The sequence below is a fragment of the Camarhynchus parvulus genome, chromosome 1 (assembly GCF_901933205.1).
Source record: "Camarhynchus parvulus chromosome 1, STF_HiC, whole genome shotgun sequence".
In the NCBI taxonomy this organism is placed as follows: domain Eukaryota; kingdom Metazoa; phylum Chordata; class Aves; order Passeriformes; family Thraupidae; genus Camarhynchus; species Camarhynchus parvulus.
Window position 1 is genome coordinate 16110208 of NC_044571.1, and position 22908 is coordinate 16133115.

General features: G+C 40.3%; 1 protein-coding gene across 1 annotated transcript in view; it reads right to left on the reverse strand.

Moving 5' to 3' along the window:
- PPEF1 (protein phosphatase with EF-hand domain 1) overlaps nucleotides 1–13295 on the reverse strand; it is a 28706-nt gene extending 15411 nt beyond the window's left edge. Inside the window, exons 1-6 of the mRNA XM_030950921.1 lie at nucleotides 13253–13295; nucleotides 10114–10241; nucleotides 9197–9298; nucleotides 5066–5093; nucleotides 3344–3453; nucleotides 1569–1683 (exon numbers count right to left, since the gene is read on the reverse strand). Coding sequence (XP_030806781.1) covers nucleotides 1569–1683; nucleotides 3344–3453; nucleotides 5066–5093; nucleotides 9197–9298; nucleotides 10114–10241; nucleotides 13253–13295 — 526 coding nt within the window. The remainder of the gene's footprint in view (nucleotides 1–1568; nucleotides 1684–3343; nucleotides 3454–5065; nucleotides 5094–9196; nucleotides 9299–10113; nucleotides 10242–13252) is intronic.
- Between the last annotated feature and the right edge of the window lie 9613 nt (nucleotides 13296–22908).

Sequence of the window (22908 nt, forward strand, 5' to 3'; positions counted from 1 at the left end):
GAATGACAGATTGGGCCCTTTTTGAGAGGTAGGTTTGGTCTGCCTCAGGAACAGGCAAGGAGGATTTGACCCCAACACAAAGCATCACTGCAGCACAGATCCCCTGTGCATCTGACTGCATTTCATGCTCACAAAGCCAACTTTCTCATGTCTGTGACTCACCACCACAAAGCTGCAGAACAGTTTCAAAACATATCTTGTGATAATATGCTTTTACCACCAATAATTAGGAAAAGAGAAGTGACATTTTTATGTGTATATGTTTTCTGTGCTCTTGATTAATTATGAGCCTGCTGAATTTGTTCTAAGTCATCTTTCAAGCTATGATAGATATTTATCACATATGTGGATTCAAACATTTCAGGTATATATTTAATCTGCATTATTAATTTGAAATTATAAGGAATTGAGATGATACCTTAAGGAAATCAACATTTTGGACTGATTATGTTTAAAAAATGGGTTATCTGTCTTCTGCAGAGGCTCTTTCTGTTGACAAAAGCTTTTCGTTTCAGTACAGGAGAGGGATCCCTTTTGGTGCTGCTTACATAGTGCAAATGCAATAGAAACATGAAGAGGAATGTTTATTTAGGGAGAACATGTATTGTGAACAAGCATGAATCTGTGTTTCCTTGGTTTGAAAAAGGGTCTTGATGGCTTGGTTAATAAATTATTGTTTATACAAAACCTCATTTAAACAAACCCCTTCCTGGCAATCAAAGTAGGTCCATAACCACATCTTAAAAAATATTATTTATTTTGTATGTCTCACAATACCTCCCTTATACCTCTTTACTACTACAAACAGCACACACTGATAGATGTCAAGAGTTATGTCACCATTATTGTTCTGTTTTGCAGCTACTGCATTCTGTATCAAGTCAGGATACTGCATCCCATTATCCATAATTTACAAAAATGTAACAAAATAGATGGGCAAAGAGCTCTTAGTTCCTTAGTACTGTGTGACACATCATTCTGTGAGACTAAATTGTTGGTTGTAAAAAGACTTATCCATCCTCTTGGGTCTCCTTAGAAATGAGGGGTTATTATAGTTTCAATTTATTCTAGATAGTTATGCTGTTGCTGAAAGGTCTTTTTTGCCACCCATATTAAACCCTCATTAAAATCATTACCGAGTAAATTATGATTAAAATCATTAAAATCATTACTGAGTAAGGTTTTTTCTCAGTGAGAGGAGAAAGAGGTGAGACTTACAGCCAGTGATCAAAATACTTGGTGGCAATTTAAAGGTGGAAGTGCAGGAGTATTTAAGCTGCACTGCAGTGTTAGCTGATTTAATACTGACTCATTCAGAAATGTTAAGAACAGGAAAGAGGAGGTGAGGGAATTTCCTAAAATATACTTTATGACTCAGGAACTTTATTTTTTTTTATTTGTTTGCTCCAATTTATGCATTTGTGGGGAAAAATAAATAAAAAGAAATAATTTTTTAGGGCATTGAGAACTTTGTTCTAATGGCAAAATTTGGAAATGTCAGTATCATTGTCTAACCACTTAGAATATCAACCCATAGCCCAAAGCAGTTTTCTTCTCTGGCACCTTACCACAGACAGTTATCTCCTTGGAGTAGGAAGTTGAAAGATGGGTGATATTTGGCATCTCCTTGAGAACCCTCCTAGTTTCACTGAGCAGCTGCAGCACATAGCGGGCATGAAGCAGCTGTTAGAAGAAAAAGCAGGTAGAAAAGGAAGACTTATTTGAATTAGCAATAGGTCTGTCTGCTTTATTAATATCAGACATGAACTGCCAAGGTTATTTATGTGCAGACCTCCAGACATGAGTACAGGCTGTCTGGCCTAGTGCTGGGAATTAGGAGCGTTCATAGCTTTGCATTTGCTTCCCGGTGAGTGGATATGGAGCCCTTACTGAACTTGTTTTACAGATTTTCCCACTTTATTTATACTGTACTGTTTCTATTCTTCCTGTCTGTCAGAACAGATAAGACTTATAGAGCACTCAAAATCACTGCGTAAGGCCATCTGTTTAAAGTAACTGGGAAAAAATTGAAAATCATGTCATTCTAGATGTGAATAAAAAACAAACAAAAAAATCTCACAACCTCCAAAACACAAGCCAACAAAAAAAAAACCCCAAAGGCCATAAATGATATTTCAGCAAATTGCAAAAACAATGACAAGAAAACTCCAGTAAGGGCTGCCTTGGCATGGGTTATCTTCCTGTTCACAGTGAAGAAATGATAACAGTGCAACATTGAAGCTTCTGGTCTTCTCTCCTGAAGTTTTTTATGAAAATTTTGTCGGTTGGTGATTTTTAAAGTTTTTAATTTCAACAGAGTAGTAGAGGAGATAGATGAGCTACAGAATGACCTTTCAAGATTCATGTCTTTAAGCAATCAAAAAGGCCAAATACATATGACCATTTCCTTAATAAAATGCCAGCCATAGTAAGAGAAGGGAGAGTGGACAGTAAGGTGAAGTCTGGGTTGGCTCATTTATCATATGCTTTATATTTGATATTTTACAATCAGCCTCCACAGAAAATTACTAGAGAAAAATATTCTTATTAGTAAATTAAAAAGCATGATAGACCCTTGCAGCTTTTATACAGCATATTATTAAGCACAAATAATTACAAGTTCCAAGAAAGCTGTCCTGTTTAATGCCTCCCTGCTCCACCCTCACCTTGTGGGCAACAAAAGGGCTTGCTCAGGAATATAGAAAATGAGGAACAGCCTCCTCAGTGCCTTGGAAGCTGCAGCCTGAGCTCCAGACATTTGTGCTATCACTCTGTTCTGCTACATTACTAATGCTTTATAGTCACTCCACTGTTATGGTGGAGGCTTGCACCCTGCAATGAGGTGATTAACCCTTACACCTCAATTCCTCTAAAAGAATGAGGTGGGGGACAAAAGACAGAGGAACATACAGTGAACACTTTTAACCCATAAAAAGATGATAGTTAGTTTCTATTTTAGCTTAGGACACCTTCCCCAGTCACTGAGAACCCCTGCCTTGCAGCTGCTAAGGGTTGCCATTCCATTTCACCAGTCCCTGCCTCCTCCCCAGGGCTGGGCCTGGTGATCATGCAGCAAAGTAGTGAATCAAATGTGGGAACTCATCTGCCTGAGAACTGTCTGCTTTTGATTTTATTGTGTTAGCTTACAGCCAGCTCAATTTCCCAAGGCAGCTTACCATGCACATTTATGATCACATTGGCCTAGCAGGAAAAAGTAATGAGATGTAAAAGAAGGGTGAAATATCTCTTTGGGCACCAGTTTAGCTTTACATTGGATTGTGGAACTACAACCTGACAGATGTAAAATAAGTTAAAAAAAGAAAACAAGGTAGTTGCAAATTACCTGTTCATTCCTGAAAGCATGAAGGAGAGCATTGGCATCTTCAACAGTAAGGGGGAATGAGAGTCGTGGTCCATAATAGGAGTCTGGAACATCAATCTCCTTTTCAAATTCTTTTAAAGATAAGTCTTCATCCACCACCTGAGAAGCACTAGGGCTGGTGAAAATTTGAGAAACTGGAACAAGATAGAAGGAAAACAAAAATGTAGAAACTCCACCAGCCCCCCACAGAGCTGTAACAGCATGGCCAGAACTGGTTGAACACAACAGCTTTAACTGCTGCAGTATTACAGTGGCTGACTCCTGCCTCCTTATTGTGGAAAAGCTCCAGGCCTCCCCAGATTGTCTCACAATACTAAAACCAACCAACCAATCAACCACAACAAGGGAAAAAAGACCAAACCAAAGTTAAAAACAGGCAAAAACTCTTTTCCAACTGCTAGTAACTGTGGTCAGGGTGCAAAACATTTTGCACTGAAGTTGTGGAGTAGTCTGCTCACAGGTAAAGAGAACCATCACCTGGTACAAACTTCCTTCTCCTTCCCCCTGATGCAAGAAGACACAAAAATCATGGCTGATCATTTAATGACCATCATCTTTTTAAAGTTCAATATTACACTTTTAATACAGGTTATGAAGATTCCCCTCTATTGCTTTTATTTTCTACTTAAAATTTTTAGGCGCAATACCAGCAGGTCACAGTGATTATTTTAAAAGTCATCAACAAAATTATATTTATTCACAGCAGATTGCAAATCACTTCTTTCTGGTACAGCTAGGAAACAATGCCAGCTTTTGGTCAGTTGCCATAAAACTATTGGATGAAACAAAGTAAACAAAAGCAGAGTGGTGAAAGTAGAGCACAGCTTCTAATTTTCCTGGAACATGAAGGAAGCAGGAATGCTGTTAATTGCTTCAATCCAATATTTTTCTTGACATAACCTTGAAATATAACTAACTGTTCAGCAGATTTCAGAGTTTTTTCCTTGCAGATTGTCTTGGTCACATATTATTCTAAAAGAGAGAACCAGTCCCTAAATGAAAGTGTTCTAGCAGATGTTGTTGCAGAGAGATGATTGTTGCTCTTGTGACATGATTGTTGTAAACACTTTTTGCTGGGCTACAGTTAAGTTTTCTGTAACCTTGATTTCCTGCAACTGCAAATAAAAATGTATTATTTACAGCTGTGTAGCTGCATTATTTATTGCTGATTTACAGCTGACCTTTAGCTGTGACTCAAAACTCACAGTAGCCAAAACCAGAATGTGGCTCATAAATTATGAGATTCATAAAGGCAAACTTGTCTTGCAACTGGATAAAATCAATATTAAAGAAATAAATAGATAAACATGTAATCTGGATTTTTAAAAGTCCCCTTTTACTATCAGCACTTCAGCTGTGAGCTGATTAGCACTTTCAGTGCTAGTGCAATGTTATACTCAGCCATTTAAATGGATTAAGGCATCAAGTAACAGCAAGGTGCTCAGGGTTCACCATTTTCACCAAGTGCAGTTTGATTTGCAGTCCTCCACCACAGTTACAGCTTTGTCTGGCTGGACACCAGAATGTCACCATGGACTGAAATTGCTGATTTTTCTCATAGTGATCAGCCAAGCCCATTTGCACCAATTCTTGCTCCAGCTCTAGCAGCAGGCCTCTGGACATGTATCTCCCTCTGCACCCCACTTCCCAAGAAGTGGGTACTACAGAACCAACTCCTCAGACCACCCAAATGCCTCATTTCTTGCCTGTTCTAACCAGCTGTCCTCCTCTGACTTGACTCCTTCAGAGTCAGTGATCTCCTCAGCATTTCAAGCCAGGCAGACATCTGCCCAAGCCTGCTCCTACTCTTGTCTTCCCTTCCAAGCACACAGTAGGCCATCCATCCATCCATCCATCCATCCATCCATCCATCCATCCATCCATCCATCCATCCATCCATCCATCCATCCATCCATCCCTCACTTTACCTCTGAATATGAACTTGCCTTCCTCACAGACTCACCTCTATTTTGGCACATGCTCAGGCTGGGAAACTCAACCCTTCCCTGTAGGGCATATCTCTGCAAAGTGTACCCCATTTTCCATCTGGAAGACTTGTCAAAAGCCAGCCATGGTCATTACCCTTAGAGTGTGCTTATGGCTCCTCAGGCTGTCTTTCAGCTGGATTTTAAGGCTTCTTCCTGCACAGCATGGCTGTCCCATCTCTGAACAGTCAGTAATGGATGACCTAATGCAGCCTGGGGAACCACCACACTGTCCAGCAAGCACCCCAGCTCACCACATGCCCCATGTAGGACTAATTCTGAAGGGTTCAGCATCCTTCACATTCTGCTGTTCTAGTCAAAACTGTCAAGGCTCTTTCAGTTCATACTGAAAGACTGGGATGAAAAGTCTTGGCATGCCTGGTTCAGGCACACATGTCAAGACAGAATGAAACATTCTCTATCAGCATCTGCATCTCTCCACTGACGAGAGGGAGCACAGGCAATGACCTATTTTGTACTCTGACCCAAGAGTTTAGCCCAGGCTCAGAGAGTTGAGCCTTCACTATTAACAAAACACAAACAACTACAGCCATATTCCATGTTAAACACAAATGCCCAGAGCTAAGTGGAGTCAATTTGGCCACAGAAAGCCCAAATACCTGATTTTCCTGACTAGATCACCTTGCCATGGGAGTTTTTCAAGGCAAGTCAAAGCTGCCACTGCCAAGGATGTACTCACTATCAGGGTAACCAGGAATCAGCTACTTCTGCAGCTCTGAAATCACTTCTCTGTTCTGCCACCATCTGTGTGCCTTCAGCCTGACCGTTGGGATACTTGAGAGCACCTCTGACTCCTGAGAAGTGCTCTTACATAAGCCAGATACTGATCCACAGCTCTCAGGTCAAAGCCAAATGGACACTGAGCCTACAAAGAGGAAGGAGATTTCTAAAATGCTTCAAACATTTCTTCCTTCACACCATTCCTGGTGCTACAAACTGCAAGCAGCTATAACTTATTCCCCACTGCAAGAATCACTCTGTGTAAAACATCTTAGAAGGGTGTTAAAGCTGTAAGGGAGGCATCATGGGGAGTGAAGCTGCAGAAAACAACACTTTTTTTTTGTTTCCCTTTGAAGGAAGGCTCCTGGGGGTGCCCTGGTGACCTTGAGAGGAACAGGTTTAGATTCCCAGTCCCACCGTTTTTCTCAGGATGCATCTGCAGTCTTCTCACCCTCAATGTACCCATAAAAGAGTGAGTAAATGGGTCACCTTTTGCTGGAAAGGCAGCTTCCAGCTTTCTCTGACCAGAGAGCTTTCCATTGAAAGCTGAGAAAGTAGGAAGATTTTTTTCAGGAAATGAGGGATAAAAGTGTAAGGTAGAAATGGGTTTAATTCTTATTTTCCACAAACCCTTGCAAAATAGCCTTTAATAAGAAGCAGAACAAGACACTCAGCTATGTAATATTCCAATCACAAACTACACTAGCATCTTAAGGAGAATGAGAGGATGAAAAAAGCTTTAGGGTATAACAGATAAACAATCACTTCAAAAGCACTACCCTGTTAATGAGATGGCAGCTGCTTGCTTTCTTTGAAAAACATAATCTGAAAAAAACAGATTAAAAAGAGGAAAATAACAAGATTAATGGGGGGGGGCTGAGTAGTTTATAATGTAAGGAAAACCACAGACCACAAAATTTTCTGGTAACTTTCTTATCATATGCTGAGAAGAACAGGCAACCCATTCTTTGGTAAGAATATTACATATTGTCTTTTGGAGACAGCATTTGAAGCATATGCTATCACTCTAATTTAAGTGAGCACACATTGATGAAAAAGATAAAAAGCCAGAGAATTGCAGGTTTTAGAAAGTGCCTGAGAATAACAAAGTCAATTTGAAGCCTCTCTCGTTGTTATGTTTACATTCACTCTGGTTCACATCTTAAGATGGTGATTCAGCAGAAGTGGAAGAAGTTCTTTAAGAATCCCTCTATTCAGCACTGATTTTGCTTACACCAGTGGGGCTGGCATGAGTGCTGCAAAGGTCACTTCCAGGGGCAAGCAATCAAGAGCTTAAAGCAAAGAATGCACACAGCCAGCAGTTGGAAAAATAACCACAACCCACGTAATACACATTTTGTATGCAATTAAAAAAAAAAATCTAAGCTCCTTTGCACAGGCAGCCTTGGCCATCTCTTTATTAAACATACACCAGATTTTTTCTGTTTTGTTTTGGGTTGTGGTATCTGTAACACACAATGTTAGAAAGGGGGAACAAACCAAGACAAAAATTAAGCCTTTGGAGAAGTTATCAAGTCTTAACAATGTCAGTCCTAAAAGATGGAAGTTTTAAGCCAGGAAGACAAAGGGATGCTTTACTATAAACCATATACACTTTATCATGTGTTTCAGCCTTAACCACATCTGCAATTCCCAATATCTACAAGACCAAGAAACAGGTCACCTGTGCAGTGATGATGAGGTGCAGCCCACAGGACCTTCCATCTCCCTCCCTGTGCACAGGTGAGGCTTGGATCTCCACCTGCACATGAACAGCCCATGCATGTAGCAGCGTGCTCTGCCATGTCCTGAGCCCTAGCAAGTCATCTGTGACACCTCACCTTTATTGCTTCTGTCAGTAGACACAGTTAATAAAGGTGGATAAATCATATCTACAACAAGCAGCTGTAAAATTCCATTTTAATATTATAATAAAAATAGAGATTAACAATATTTTGCCAAATCTCAGACCTAGCACTACTGTTTTCTTTCCCATTCAAGTGGAAAAGCTGAACAGAGGTGCATCATCAGCATGAAGAAGTACATGAAGTGAGCAGTATCTGTTTTTCTTCAAGTTTGCCAATTCCTTCCCAGGAAGTTAAATGACTAAAGCAGATTTTTTTTCACAGAATATGGCAGTAATGGGAAAAAAATCAAAGGGAGGACTGTTGAATCATCTGCCTTGCCTTTGGAGCAAGGCTCAAATGTAATTTATTTTTCTGCAGAGCACAGAGAGCATTAGGCACTCTAAAGTATTTAAGAGAGAAAAATTGCAATTTCTACCGGTTGTCATTAGAACACTGAACCACTTAAGGTTTTGATGGTGGTTTTCTCCTGCTATCAAAGTATCTTGTGCAAATTTTAATTGGAATAACCCGTGGCTAGACCAGATGAAAGAGAAAGGGCATTTTCTTTTAATGCAGTAAGAAGGGGACAGCCTCATTTTTAACTCCACTGAGATTAGATCTATTCTGAATTTGTTCAGGGAAGTCATATTTGTTTTCTGGACTTAAGAATCACTTTCAGTCTGTCCTTCTGTTGAGCTTGACCTCAAAAGTAAGTTATGTCCAAGGATCCCAAAATACTTCAAAAATTAAAGGTTATTCCTTGAATAACTGAAGCTTAATTGAGATGGTTTCTAACGATTTATCTCCAGCAGTTTAAATTTATTTCTATTTTTATCATTCACATACTGATATGTGTTTCAGTGAAATCTAGAACAAATTAAATTAAAACAGCAGAGAAAGAGCAACCTCTTTGATTATACCTGCCTTAAACCAACTGAACACAATCTTTCTGAATAATCACATCTCATAATTTAAGAAAACATGAACAGAAAGCTGTGAAAATTGGATTCTGTAGGATGGGTAGTAACACATAAGAAAGCACTCTGAACACCTCTGAATATTCTCATAAGGACCACAGACACCTGTTCTGACTTACTGACTGCTTTGACTCACTAAGTAGATAGTGAGCAGTGTCAACACTTAGAGGATCAAATTCATATTACAGTATTTAGGATATCAAACCTCAACCCCAGCACATGCCATATGCTGTAAATATCACATTGGAAATTAACTTTCCTCACATCAAGTTTTTCAAATACAATCTCCACATTACTTTTATTTTTATTGTTACCTGAATCAGGATGAGTACAATGATCCAGCATGAATGTAAAAAAGTTGGATAGCTGAATATGAAAAAGAAAAGAACAAACACACTGATCAGTTTAGGGGATCCAACAAGCATTAATATCTTTCTTACTCAATTACTTGCAATTTCCCATTTAGGGGGATATAAGTCACTACTGTATATTCCCATAGTACCAGCCTGCAACAATGACACAATTTGTGTCCTACTACAAAAATAGCTCCCTTTCCTTTTTTTGCCATGAATTCGCCACTGACACTTCATGAATACATAAAATGTTTCAGGGCTGTTTCAGTGCTGCTGATGCTTCTAGGTGTTATTCATCTTGCCCACCACCCAGACTATTTGCTTAGACTTCCTTCAGAATCAACAGAAACAACTGCTACAATGCAGTGAACTGAATTTAGACACAGATGCTGGGATGAACACAAGGGCCTGTAAGTTCCAAATGTCCTATACTGACCCTAAAGGAAGCCTGGGGTGATACTGATACTGACACTGGGCTGAAACACTGATATCTCTGTTGCACATATATTGCCTCACAGACAGTTAAGATCACCCATAGTGATCTGTAAATGACCTGCAATCCCTGGCTAACAGAGCTGCTATACAGGAACTTATACCCTAGATATGCTGTATGGGCAGAATGGTGTCCTGATGCCCATGTAGTTACATTCGTCTGTATGTCTGTGTATGTATACACACAACTTAATTCATGTGTCAGGCAGGGAAACAGTTTTATTAATCAAGATCCAGCATTGTAAAAGAAATCACCTACACAACCATTTTGTTTGTGCAGCCACAGTGCTGGGGACAACATAACTGCTTGAATAGGAAGAATGGAAGATCACAAACCTGCAGCTGATCCTGCTCATCGGCATATTCGATTGACTGAAAGATGCTGAGGGAATAGCGGCGCCTCATCTCCAGGCGGGCCATGGTGAGGCGGTACCACTTCTGGATGAGGATTGCAGCTCTAATGACTGTCAAAACAGAAACACTGCAGTACACATGGATGCAAGGAAATCTACAAGGAAAATATGCATGCTGCCTTTGCAGAATTTTGCAATCAGATGAGAAATTCTGTCCATTGTGCATAGTCAACAATAAGATGAAACCCAGTAAAAGTGAGACTGAAAAAATACATGATGCCTTTACTGTTTCTTCCAACACAGATCCCAGCTGACTGGCTCAGACCTAAGTAGTCAGTAACCTTTCCCATTTAGTTGTCTTGAAGACCAGGTCACTTTCAGCTGATGGGTGCTATAGGGGTTTCGGGAAGGTGAAAGAAGAACAGTTTGCCCTATCAACAATGTATTTCTATATCAAGCTGCAGTAAAAATCTTTGATTTTGCAAGCTGTGACATGAACAATGATCTAATGACAGTATTTGCAATAGCCTCTTCTACCAGAAAGTTTTGCCTGCAGAGCTGCATCAGCAAGGCAGTAAAATTCAAATCCTAGGATAAAAAGTTAACAAATGGTATTGAAGGGTAGAATATGTTGCTTAAATAGACAAGCCAAAAGGCAATGAGGTACAGTTTTAGCTAGATTGGTTAACAAAACACTCACCCCAAAGTCAATGGAACATGCCACACGACCATTTTTGACTATGTGCTGAATATGCATTTCACTCAGCACTTTAAGAAGTTGTGTCTACCATGGTCTCAGTCTGGAAAACTGCTGGAAGCTTCACTGAAGGACAATCATCAAGACTGCAACCTGGAAGAAAGAGCCTGCTGCCTTCAGGCCTCATTCATGCCACAAAGAGATCACATTCCTTTAACTGCTCAGATAAAAATTTATTAAGCAGAGAAACATCTGGTGGCAGAAAGAGATCCTGGAGTGGGCACTGTCCTGCACTGCAAAACAGTAAAGAAAAGCTCTGTACTAGAGGGACAACAGTTTACACCAGTCAATTATTGTAACTGATCATAAATACCAGGAAGTTCTATACTAGGATGAGTAGAATCTGAATGAGAATGTTTTTTTCTTACTGTTAGTTATGCAGGTAAGGACAAATATTGATGGGAAAGTGATTCTATTAAGAGTATAACATAAAGGAAACATTTTTATAAAAATGCTTACAGATGCTATAACAACATGTTGTTTGCTTATTTTACCATTAATGAGTACACATTATAGTTAAAATGGTAAAATTTTCTAGTCTAGACAAGAGCAAAATCCAGAAAGACTCCCATCCTGTAGATATTGCATACATGCTAGAAAAATCCTTCTGCCTGAAGGAAATGTGATCCTTATATGACTAAGAGCATCCTTCAGACCCTACATAAACTCTGAGATCTCTCTTTTCTGTCCTTTCTGGAAGTCCCCACCACTACAGACCTGAAAGCCTGACACATTACAGCAAGGCTGTCACCAACATTTCTGTTTAGAAGAGTTCCTAAGGGGCAAAGCACAATCACCAGCACAGAAACAGATTTCCAGCATCGGAGCCATTAAACTTCCCATTAAAGCCCCCTGGGTTGCTTAATGGTCCAGAGCACTTAACATGGCACAGTTCCATTGCTATCACATAAGACAGATACATGTCAATCACTGTGGTTAATGTTGCAAATCTAACAGAATGTTTCCTGTCTTTTTTTTTTTAATTGTACTTATTACAGCACTGTTACTCTCAGGACTGAATCAGAACATGATTTTCACACTAGGCTAAGCTGCATCTCTAAACGAAATTGTTATCAGTTGCAGAAGGTCTCTATACCAACAAATATCTGTTAAATTCATGTTATTAATGCATTAGAGAAATGTACAGCCTCAGGCTGCAGATAGAATGATGGTTCAGCATCACTTGACTACTGTTGAAGAGCAGAAAGGAAACCATCCAGCAGCTCCAGAAGACAAAACACAATCCAGGAAGCATACAAAATCCTAAGCCCCACATTAATGTGTGTTGATGGTTGTTGATCAAGAAAGAATACAGCTCCTCATGCCCACTCCAAGCTTTTATAGAAATATTCCCAAGTAGCACATCCCTAAGGTCTTGCAAGGCACATGTAGGCAGAGCATGCAAACCCAAAGAGGAAGAGCTGCCTCACAGTTACAGGTAGGTCTGGGATTCTGGATGATTCCATTCTACTTTCACTACTGTGATACAGCACTGATGCTGCTTTGTAGTAGCACACACAAAGCTGAGGGCTGCTCTCAAACCAGTCAGCTGGGATCCCTGTAGCCATGACAAAGTGCTCCTGCTTCTTAGGCACAATCAGCATAATAACGTCCTAAACTATGCACAGTATCATGTAACATGGCTCTCTGCTGACCAAAAAATTCTGCTTTAATGAAAAATATTGAAAGAGAACACAGAGGGTCTGAAAAAAGGTCTGAGTTAATCCTGGAACACACCTGCCTGTGCAAAAACTGCTGAGTTCATACCAAGGTGGGGTATGATTAAAAGGAGGGTGATAATCCATTAGTTTAATTAAACATTTAACCAGGTCCTGTGGAGACTTTCATCTGACAGCCTCACTAATTGTCAGGGAGAATGTCAGGCCAGGCACTTGGTAGGCCAGAAAACTGATTTTGAAGTCATTGTAATAGCCCTGCTTTATTACACTTGTTTCATAATTGGGGTCACACAACCGCAGGGAAATTGGGGCGGTTTGCCCAGGAATCCTGTGGTGTGAAAAGCCATAAAAGGTCCCACTCAATACCCCACCCTCTAAGCTTTGCCAGTGACAGAGCAAGCACAGGCACCTCTGAAATTCAGCTTCTGTCCCAGATGCTGTGAACCTTTTACAACCCAATCTGTCAATGTTAGAGGTGGCCTAAAGCTGCTTCCTGACCTCAGCCAGCATCTAAAAGCTATGCACAGTTTTAAAAAGAAAATCATTAGAAAATAATTTTCCCTAAGCAAATATTTTGACAACAGGACTGGGCAGGGGTTGTGGAGGAGAGGAACATAATCTTGCAATCCTCTACTGGTGTTAGAGAGAGAACAACCACCTGCCCTGAAGACAAAGGCAACACTCACCATTCTCTGACCTTCTGTCAGCTACAGAACTGCTGCACCCCATGGTTCCAATGATGCTGCCCATCCGTTTAATTGCCGCTGATATGAAGCATGTTTCTCTCAGCTGTTAGCATTATACACATTTCCTGTGTTGTTTCTTCAGGGATGAGGGTTATACTCCTTAAGGCTCCTGGGCTCTTCCCAGTACTCCTAACAGGGATGAGATTGGGAAGGAGGGATAGGGAGAAAAAAAATGGTGCTTGACAAGACAGAATCGGAAGTACCTTCAGCCCATAACAAATTATTGTACAGCACATCCTACCTAAACTGGACCACGCCAGGGATTTTTTTTCCCCAGATCTGATTACTGTCAACTTGTAGTCAAGAGAAATTAACTTAGTAATAATACAGTTTACTCCTTACATATTAGCTTAATGTTAATGTGCAGCAGAGGTTTCTTATATGAAGAATAGCTATTTAAAGCCTTACTACTAGGGACAAGGGACTATGGAGACACATTACTCTTCATTCTTATGATTTGAAAATTGGAACAGCAGAATTGTAAAGATTTTAAATTACATGTGATAATACTGCTAAAAAACCCCAATCCTCCTAACACTCCATTGATTTGAAAGGTTGACTTACCACCCCATTTATCATTTTATCGCTCAGTGTTACCACTACCAAATTTACCAGGACAGACAGTACCATAGCAAATCACTTCATTATCAGATTTCATTTAAATAAAATATCCCGTTTTCTGTTGCACTTCTACTGAAAACAATCCAAGGAAAATATTTTTTTCATTAAATAGATAGAACAAAATAGAACAAAATATATTTTGAAGTGAAGTCTTTTGGGTTTTCTCCTGGCACTTGCTCAGTTCTTCACTAAATAGTATCACTCACTAATGCAATACACTCTCTAATCAACAAATTCAAATGAATACAATTCCTCTGAGATACAAAATGGATCAATTTCTAAGCAACAAGAAATTCACTGATGCTCTTAGATACTGAACTTTGTTTTAGCTAAAGATTTCTTATATGATCACACTGACCCCTCTCTCTCTGTCTCCAGGGATACATGTGACATCTAAATTATTTTATCTGTTGTTTTGTTTCATTTATATTCCTTTTCTTTTAACTTGAGTTTTAAAACAAAGAAGAAATTCATCAGCATAAAATGAAAGCTTAGCTACTATTTTCCTTTGGCTTTACTAGCAGAAATCAAAATAAAAGAAGGATACAAAAGAAAAAAACCATAAATCCATAACTAGGTGATTTTCAATTTCAATAATTAGACAACACTTATATTTGTGTGTTGGTATGACCAGATTTCAACATTTATTATTATATATGATATCCTGTCCTGTCATGTTAATATAACACAACTCTTTGTAGTTCTGGGGCTTTTATTCAGGGTCCCACAAAACAAGGGTCTCCTACACTTGAGCTGGGTCTGACTCCTTATGAGTCAGTAATTAATTCAGAAAATAAGGATTTTAAGGTTTTTTCCCACAAATGAACTGCTTTATTTCCCTCAGAAGGAGCTATCATGAAAGCAAAAAAAAGTGCTCTTACATTAATTTTGAACCCATCAATGGCTTTGGCATCATCACATGCAGCACTGATATTGCTAATAGCTGAAATTTGTCTTCTCTCCAAAAAATTCTTGCTCTCCTGGTTACCATCTCCTCACTTACCCTCTTAAAAGAATCTCAAGCCTTCATTACTCCATCTCAAACAAGCCAGCCATGACTTGAATTGTGATCTGAAGACTGGCACCAAGGGCACCAAGAATAGACCTTACAATCTAAGTTCTACTTAGACTCTTGATTAAAGGGCAGGTCAGCCTGTGCCCAGCAAGGGGCAATAGGAGCCCTAAACAGAACCATCACACCTCTCAGGACTCCCTCCGAACCACAGCAAGCAATGGGCTGACCCAAGAAATGGGGGGCTGAATTGTGATCATAACCTCTTTCAATTACTTCAGCTTTCCTCCCAGTCATCACCACTCTCCTCCACATACACCTAAACTCATGGACTTCTAGAACCTCCTTGAGCAAAAAAATTAAAAGATAGAGGCATAGGGACAGAAATTTTATTGTGACAGCAGCGAACGAAGACTCAAACATACACTCAGAGCTTGGAGGAAAACTTGCCCAGATATATTCTGTCATTAAACCTCCTAAAAAGGCCAAATCTGGCCATCAAAGGGCTAGTCCAGGGTAATAACCACCACCTTCAGTCCCAAACATCTGCATTCTAAAATGGACGGGGTGAACATTCAACTGCCTTTTCATGACAACTTCCCAAGTGGCTACGGAACCATCCTCACTGCCAACCTGCACAGCCAGACTCCAGGCCAGGAGAGTAATTTCTGTGAGCTACTGACTACACACAGTGTAGCAGTGTCTGGTGAAAAATCATTTGTCATTACAAAATTCCCCCCAAATGCTGGCTAGGCTTTTTACCAAGGTATTGCAAGAGACACAAGGTAGCTAGAGGAGAATTTGAAATATAACGCTGTGTTAATATTCTGGATATTATACCACTGATTTACCTTTAAGAGAGAATCTGTCATGTTGACTAAAAAGCAAGCATTCAATTTCTACAAGTCAGTAATCTGCCCCACTTTTGGACATAATTCAAAAAATTGCTAGATTTCTGTCAGTTTAGCAAAAAAGCCAGTTTTTGTGATAGACAGGCACTAAAAGCACAACCCATCCACTGAAGCAAAACAAAATGTCTTTGCAATCATGCCTTTAGACATGCACAAAGCTAAGCCAGAGTGGCACATGCTGCTCTTTCCTGGACAGGAGTCACTGAAGGTTACACACAGCAAGTACTCCAAAATCTGGGGTTGAGAACCCGAGCTGTTGAGAGCCTGATTTACAGAGAATATGGCTCAGCATCATTTGGTCTGGATGTAATAAGTGCTGCCACAATTCAATCATGCCTCCAGTTTGTCAGTCACATAAAGACCAGGCTGCCTCAGCCTCAAGGAAATGGAAATCCTGTAAAGATTTATAGCTGACTTTCGATGAAATCAGACAGCAGGGTCTTTGGGCAGAGAGACATCCTTTAAAGCACACCTTATCTTTTAAAATTATTTGAGCTGCTCTCCTGGCACACAAGTGTAAACTAGGTTAAACCTGAGGATATGGGAGCCATACAAATAAGAGCCACTAGGATTTAAGTTCTTACTCTTCTGTCTTTTCATTTGTTTCTTACCTTTGAAAAACAAAAATGAAAGGCTCCTCCTTTTATTTTTGTTGAGATGGGGCTTTCATAATTATGCTACTTCCCCTAGAAGTTGTTTCAACAGTTGTCTCCAGCAATATGCCTCCTTTCACTACTCACCCCTTTTCTCAATCACATTTTTGAAGAGGTAGCTAGGATCTCCTCCCATAACATGTCTTAGGAGGTACATGTACATGGAAAGGTGATAAGATATAGACAGTTTTCTGCATAAAGATCAGATGGATGGATGGATGCTTCTAATGACAGAGGCTTTCCATTGATGCTATCTTGTATAAGTTTTTTATTTTACTGTGACTCACAGATTTCCTTTAGAATTGTTTTCCTTTGGAAACTAGGACTGCAGAGAATGAAGAAATGACATAATATGGTTTTGTGATGGATTTGCTTCTGTGCATTGCTGAGGGAATGAAGCTGGAAAGACTAAAATACCCTAGAGAAGAGAACCAAGACATTAAATCACAACACTCAGGTCAGAACCTGCAGAAGAACAGGTCTCCAAAACTGTCTTGTTGCGATTGTCAAGGATGAGAATCTGGAGATGAGTTGAAGATCTCATTAGCTAAAAGACCCACCCTGCAGAAAGTAGGATGAAGCAGTCACAGTCAGCTAGCAGAGTAAAATGGAACCTGGCTATGGCACAGGAGCTGTAATTTTGAGACCAACCCCTAATTTGATCTGCCAAGGGGTAGATATGAGAACATCAAACATAAATCAATTCGTGATTAGGTCTCCATCATTTTACATCCATGGAATAATCTAACATTTCTGATAAGTGATTTTCAGTGATTATAAAGAGGTGAAAGATAGAACTGAGAAAGGCTTTTTGTTAACAGATAATTTCCTCTGCCTGCTCAGAGAAGCAAGGCTAAGCTCAATATAGACTTGATGGAAAGATTGCTGTAAGTGGCCATGTTGACAGACCTCAGTGTTGGGGCCAGGAATCAATACGGAATGGGATGCATGTGGTGGCTTGAGCATTGGCCAAATGTTAGTAAGATACCAGGAAGCCAGCAAAGCCTGGGAGAGAATAGGATGAAGAATAGGATGAAGTTTTAAGGTGGACTCATATTCCTGAGCCAAAAAATGCACTGCAAAAAGAAATAAAAGCAGGAGTAGCAAAGGTGTGAACATGCAGATAATTCAAGCAATCCCTGAGCTCAGGAACTGCATGCAAACCCAAAGGGAATATGTAGAAAAAAATGGTGGGAAAATACCAGTTCATGTTACTTATAATCAATAAGGGTACATTTACTTTTGGTTTTTCTTTTGTTTTTTGGGGGGGCAGAAAATAAACAAAGCAAGCAGCCTCATTTTTTTGTACAGCAAGGCTTTAGACAGATTTTGTTTTAAAAAGAGGAGGAACAGCAAATACAAGGGGACAAATGTGGTACAAATTCTTCTTCACCTTGAATAAGCAAACCCATCATATCACTTTCCAGAAATGTTAAACACCTCTAGGGGGAGATTGCTTTAGGCAACAAGGGGAAAACTGAAAATTCTGAAGCAAATTTGGTTCTAGTAAACTGAACCCAACTGGAGCATAAAAGTTAACACCCTTTAAGCAAAAAGCTGGATCACATACTGTTCTGAAGTTAATGAGTTGGTTCACATACTATCCTGCACTTGATGAGCAGGGTCTTAATGACATCCTGAAAAAGCAAATCTTCGGAATAAACATGTGTTGAAATTTGAGCCAGTTTAAAAATTAAATTTGTGCTTCAGCATGGTTTTCATAAAATTTAAATTAAGCATCAGAATAAAGTTCAAAATAGAATAAAATTATTTTTCCTAAAACAAAAATTACATTAAATACAGTAGTCTCAAAGCTATTTGATTTCATCTGTACTCAGAAGTTCTGGATAACTGATTCTGTCCAGGTCAAACTATAGTTTCAAGCACAGTGATTTTTCTTATGGTAAAATCATAAATAATGCGACATACATCTTTCATTTTGTCAATTTGCTCTTTAAAAGTGAGCTAAATATATATCTATATATACCCCACCCAAAGATATTACCTTTTTTTCTTTCTGCTTCAGCAATACCGAGATTTTTTTGCACAAGAGTACCTTTAGAAGATTCTTTTTTTAAAAGAAAGCAACCCCTGAGGAGCGCAGCTCTGCAGAACAGGTGCTCCAATTCTCTCTGGGGCTCTGGAGCTCAGGAGCTGCAATGCACTTGCTTTCCACCTACTTACACAGCTTTCCGAGAGGAAATTTCTTGAATGCTGCTCTTCAGAAACAGTCAGGGGAAAATGTTGTTTTCATTGTCCAACTTGATGTGAAAGCTCATGGCTGCAGCCCTCCAGCTGTGCTGTTTCCGTGTTGAAAAGCTGTTTTGTCACCATGCCTCCTGAATCTCAGGCAGAGAAAGGGATGGGCTGAAGTTATCTGCCTCGCATCTGAAGTCACATGATCTCTTTCGGCCTTTCTGCTGTGTTGAGGCAATGATTTGCATTTTAGCTGATCTAGCACACTGGAAAAAAACATAAGGCTATCCAGGTTATTTGGCTATCTGATGTGACTGGCACAGTTATGAAAGCCCTTAAGGAAAGCAATACTGAATTTACCACAAGGCATTGCACCTGCATGCAAGTGATATATATGTGTGTTCTCCAAATCACTCAGTCATACCCAGATAATGCACAAGTATGAAGCACTCAGATCTTGTGTCTCTCACTGTTCAAATACCAAATTCAAAACTGTGAATACCACAGGGACCCACTGTGCTAATGCCTTCAGTTAATTTCTTCATGCATGCACATGTTCTCACCATAAATGTGTGACTGGAATTCTGTGGACTCAGTTCATGTTTTGGCTCATCTTCTCCTTGTGTGACGGCTGGGAAGGGATTGGAGAAGCTGAGAACAGCCCAGCCTTGCTCTGGTCAGAAAGCCACGATTTGAAATCCAACCCTGACCCCTGGCAGCACGTCCCACATCTCTGACCCAGATCCTGACCATGCTGACCCCTGACTCACAGTAACTGCACAGGGTCCCTAGGGAAGGGCAGAGCCATCATGGTGATTTGTTACTGCCCACTGCTCACACAACAGCCCCTGAGGAATCTGCTCCACTGGCAGTGCATGGATAGCATGGGGACACTGTGATTACAAACACGTATCCCACCAAACCACTCAAAACTAGGAGATGTCTATAGAAGCATGGTAGTGTACTATCACCACTAGTCTTGGGCCCAGTCCTCATCAGCATTTATGCTCATCAGGATACCACTGCCCCACTCCAAAAGCCAGGGAGGGGTTGCTTGCTGCTGTGCAGTGATGGAACCATTTCTGTGGGGTCAGGGTGGGGCCTGTGGGTCCAAAGAGGACCACAGGTTATAAAGCATGCTGTGGTGGGAGAAAGCTCCATGTGCACGGCACAAGATGAAGACCACTGTGCCCTTGCTCTGAAGCCTCTTCAGGTGATGGAGCCCCACCAGGACTGGATAGAAACAAAAGATTTCTGAGAATACAGGCAAAGTAATATCTTCATCCTGTGCCCTGCTCCACAGGTCTAATAATACCATAAGATGCTATTTTCAGAAATTTTTTTGTCATCAGTATGGTGCAATTCTAAAGGCATCAACCACCACTCTGAAGGACAGAGTGATCAAATCCCCTTTTGAAACAGACTTTTATTAAGGTGCAAAAGATATTTAAAATGCCAAACCAGCAAAGCAGAAGGCATTTGATTGACTGAGCTAGTCCTCTGAGGTTCTGGAGTCCCAGACATAAGGTTCCACTTTCAAAGCTGTTCCTCTCCTGTGAGACAAGACAGTAAATGGAAAGCATACCAAGCGCAATAATTCTGCATGACCCAGAAGAGTTTTGATGTTTGTTTTTTCTGGCAGGATGTACTTTCCCTGATCTGAGTTACAGCAGCTAATCTTTTATGTATGATCACGCTGCTCTGCCAAAATGCATGCAAGCAAAAATACATCACAACCTCTTTCCACTGTACTCTTGGGATACACATTATTTATAAACATTTACTGTACCTGATAAGTTCATCTCTATTGGCATTTACCAAGTTCACTGCATAATGAGAGGTTTGCTCCAATTGCCAATAAATCCATCAGAAACATTTCATCCAAGATCAGTGGGAGAGGGATAACCTTAGCAGTTAGGTTCTTTAGGACATGTTTTCTTTTGTTTCTCTTTGTCCTCTGTCTCAGTGATCTGACATGACAAAGCAACCTGATAAAGAGTCAGTGTTGCTGGACTGAGCCACCTCTCCAGTTACTTGTGGGGATCACAATAACATGCAACTTGAGGAAACACAAATGTCCTTTCCAAATTAACCTTTCCAGTTCAAGTCCAGGGAGACAACACCATTTTCCTTTCTACAAAGGGCAAAGAGAACATACCAGTCCCATCAACAAGGTCACACATACTACTGCTTTTTTGCTCAGCAGTCATGTATCACACACACACACTTAATATGCTGAGTAGACTTTTAGCATCAACAGCTGCAACAGTAAGTAGGCCAAAAACTCTGACAGTGTATGACTGAGCAGTCTAGCATGACAAGAAAAAACCCAGTCATGGTGCAAGTGTAGAAATCAGGGCATCCCTCTAAAAGCAGCCCTTCTTGATGTAATTGCACCTATTCTGTTTTCCAAATACTTTAGAAACATTAACCTCCTGAGCAAGGCTTCATGCAGGCATTCTACATACATAATTCAAATTCTGCTTCAGGCTTATTTCTCAGAAGCACCCACTACAAAGTGATGTAACCGATATTTCTCAAAAAGGATGAAGATAATCACAGTTGAAGGGAGTGTGCTCCTTTTAAGCTCTGACCATGGTTTCCCTCTTCTTGCCCTACCAAGCTTAAAAAAGTATTTTATGTGACCCAGCAAAGTATTTTAGAGTACTAGCCAGGGAAGAAGTTCCTGACTGAGAAACCTGGATGCCTGGAGACAGAAAGGAAAAAAACCTAATAAAAAATGGAGAAATTAATGTCCAGAACAAATTTAAAGTCTGACTCAGTCAGTGAGATGACAGAAATCTGTGCTCACACATTAGAAAAAGTAGGTTAATTTGTGTGAACACAAAAAGAAATGTTCCCCCACTGACAGTTCTGGGTGAGAAGGTGAATAAAAGACATCAAAACTAGCATCCTTGGCAAAAAGCACACCAAATCAGAAATGGGAAAGAAAGGCAGTGGTAGGGCCTCAAAGCTCCTGAAGACCAAGAAACTAGACCAGAACACTATGAAACCATCAGGATACCCTCTGCAAAAAATGGGAACAATTTTTTTTTTTTAAGAAAGTTTCCCAAATTATCAGATGAATGCAGATTATTCTGGGAAGCAATGACTAATGACCCAATTTGCACAATTCTACCTCCCTGACGTTAGCTTCAACCTCCACTTAGAGCTTATAGAAATGATAGCTAGCTATCTACAGCACTCAGGGTTTGACAGATCCTAGTAAAGCAGCATGAGGAAAAATAAGTGGACCTAAGAATTGCCTAACAAAAGCTTGATGTGCATTTTGTTGGTCTGGTGAACCAGAAGCTCCACACACAGTGCAAACCCTACATCCTGATGCCCTCAGGCCTGTCAGGCTGTCTCTTTTCCAAAGGGGCAAAGCCTTTAAATCAGGCTCTCCAGGTCAAATCAGGTTCTCCAGGTCAGGAGAGCACACAGATTTGACTCCCACACTAATGATCAGTATGTAAAAGGATTAAAAAAAATATTTTAAATTGTTTTTTAAAGAATGGAATCTACCAACTAATAAATGCAACCACATACAGGGTAAGGGGTCATCAAGTCTATGAAAATAATTGTCCTTATCTCTATTTTCATCTAATGCTTATTAAACTGCTTTTAATGAAACATTTTCTACTTTGTTAGAGTAAATAAATCTGCTGCTTCAGCAAAACATTATTAATTTCAAAAGTCATGTCAACTATGCTATTTAGCCACAAACAATATCTGTTTTGCTTACAAGCACCACACTTCCGAAAACTCCCCAACTTACCTTTTATATTCCAAATAATAATTTCTATCTGGAACTTTTGACCTGTAAACATAGTACAGGTGCCTTGATTTGTGCTCCTACAAGCCACTCTCTTTGAGATGTGGAGGCGAGGCGCAGTGTGGTGAGGACTGAGGTAGTGCAAGTAGTGCAAAACAGCGGGTAAAACATAACAGACGGAAGACGACGATTATTGTGGGGTGTGAGGGGTGACAAGAAGGTCCATGGATGGATGGATGGACGGAAGGATGGATGGACAGACGGATGGATACCCAAACACCCCCTCACGGACGCGTTTCCCGCACAGGCCCCGGGCCCGAGCGGGGCCTGGGGCGGTGGGCGAGCGCGGGGCGCCCCCTGCCGGAGGCGCGGGCCGCCGCGGGAGCCGCCCCTGGGCGGCCACACACGGTGGAAAACTCTCCGTCCTC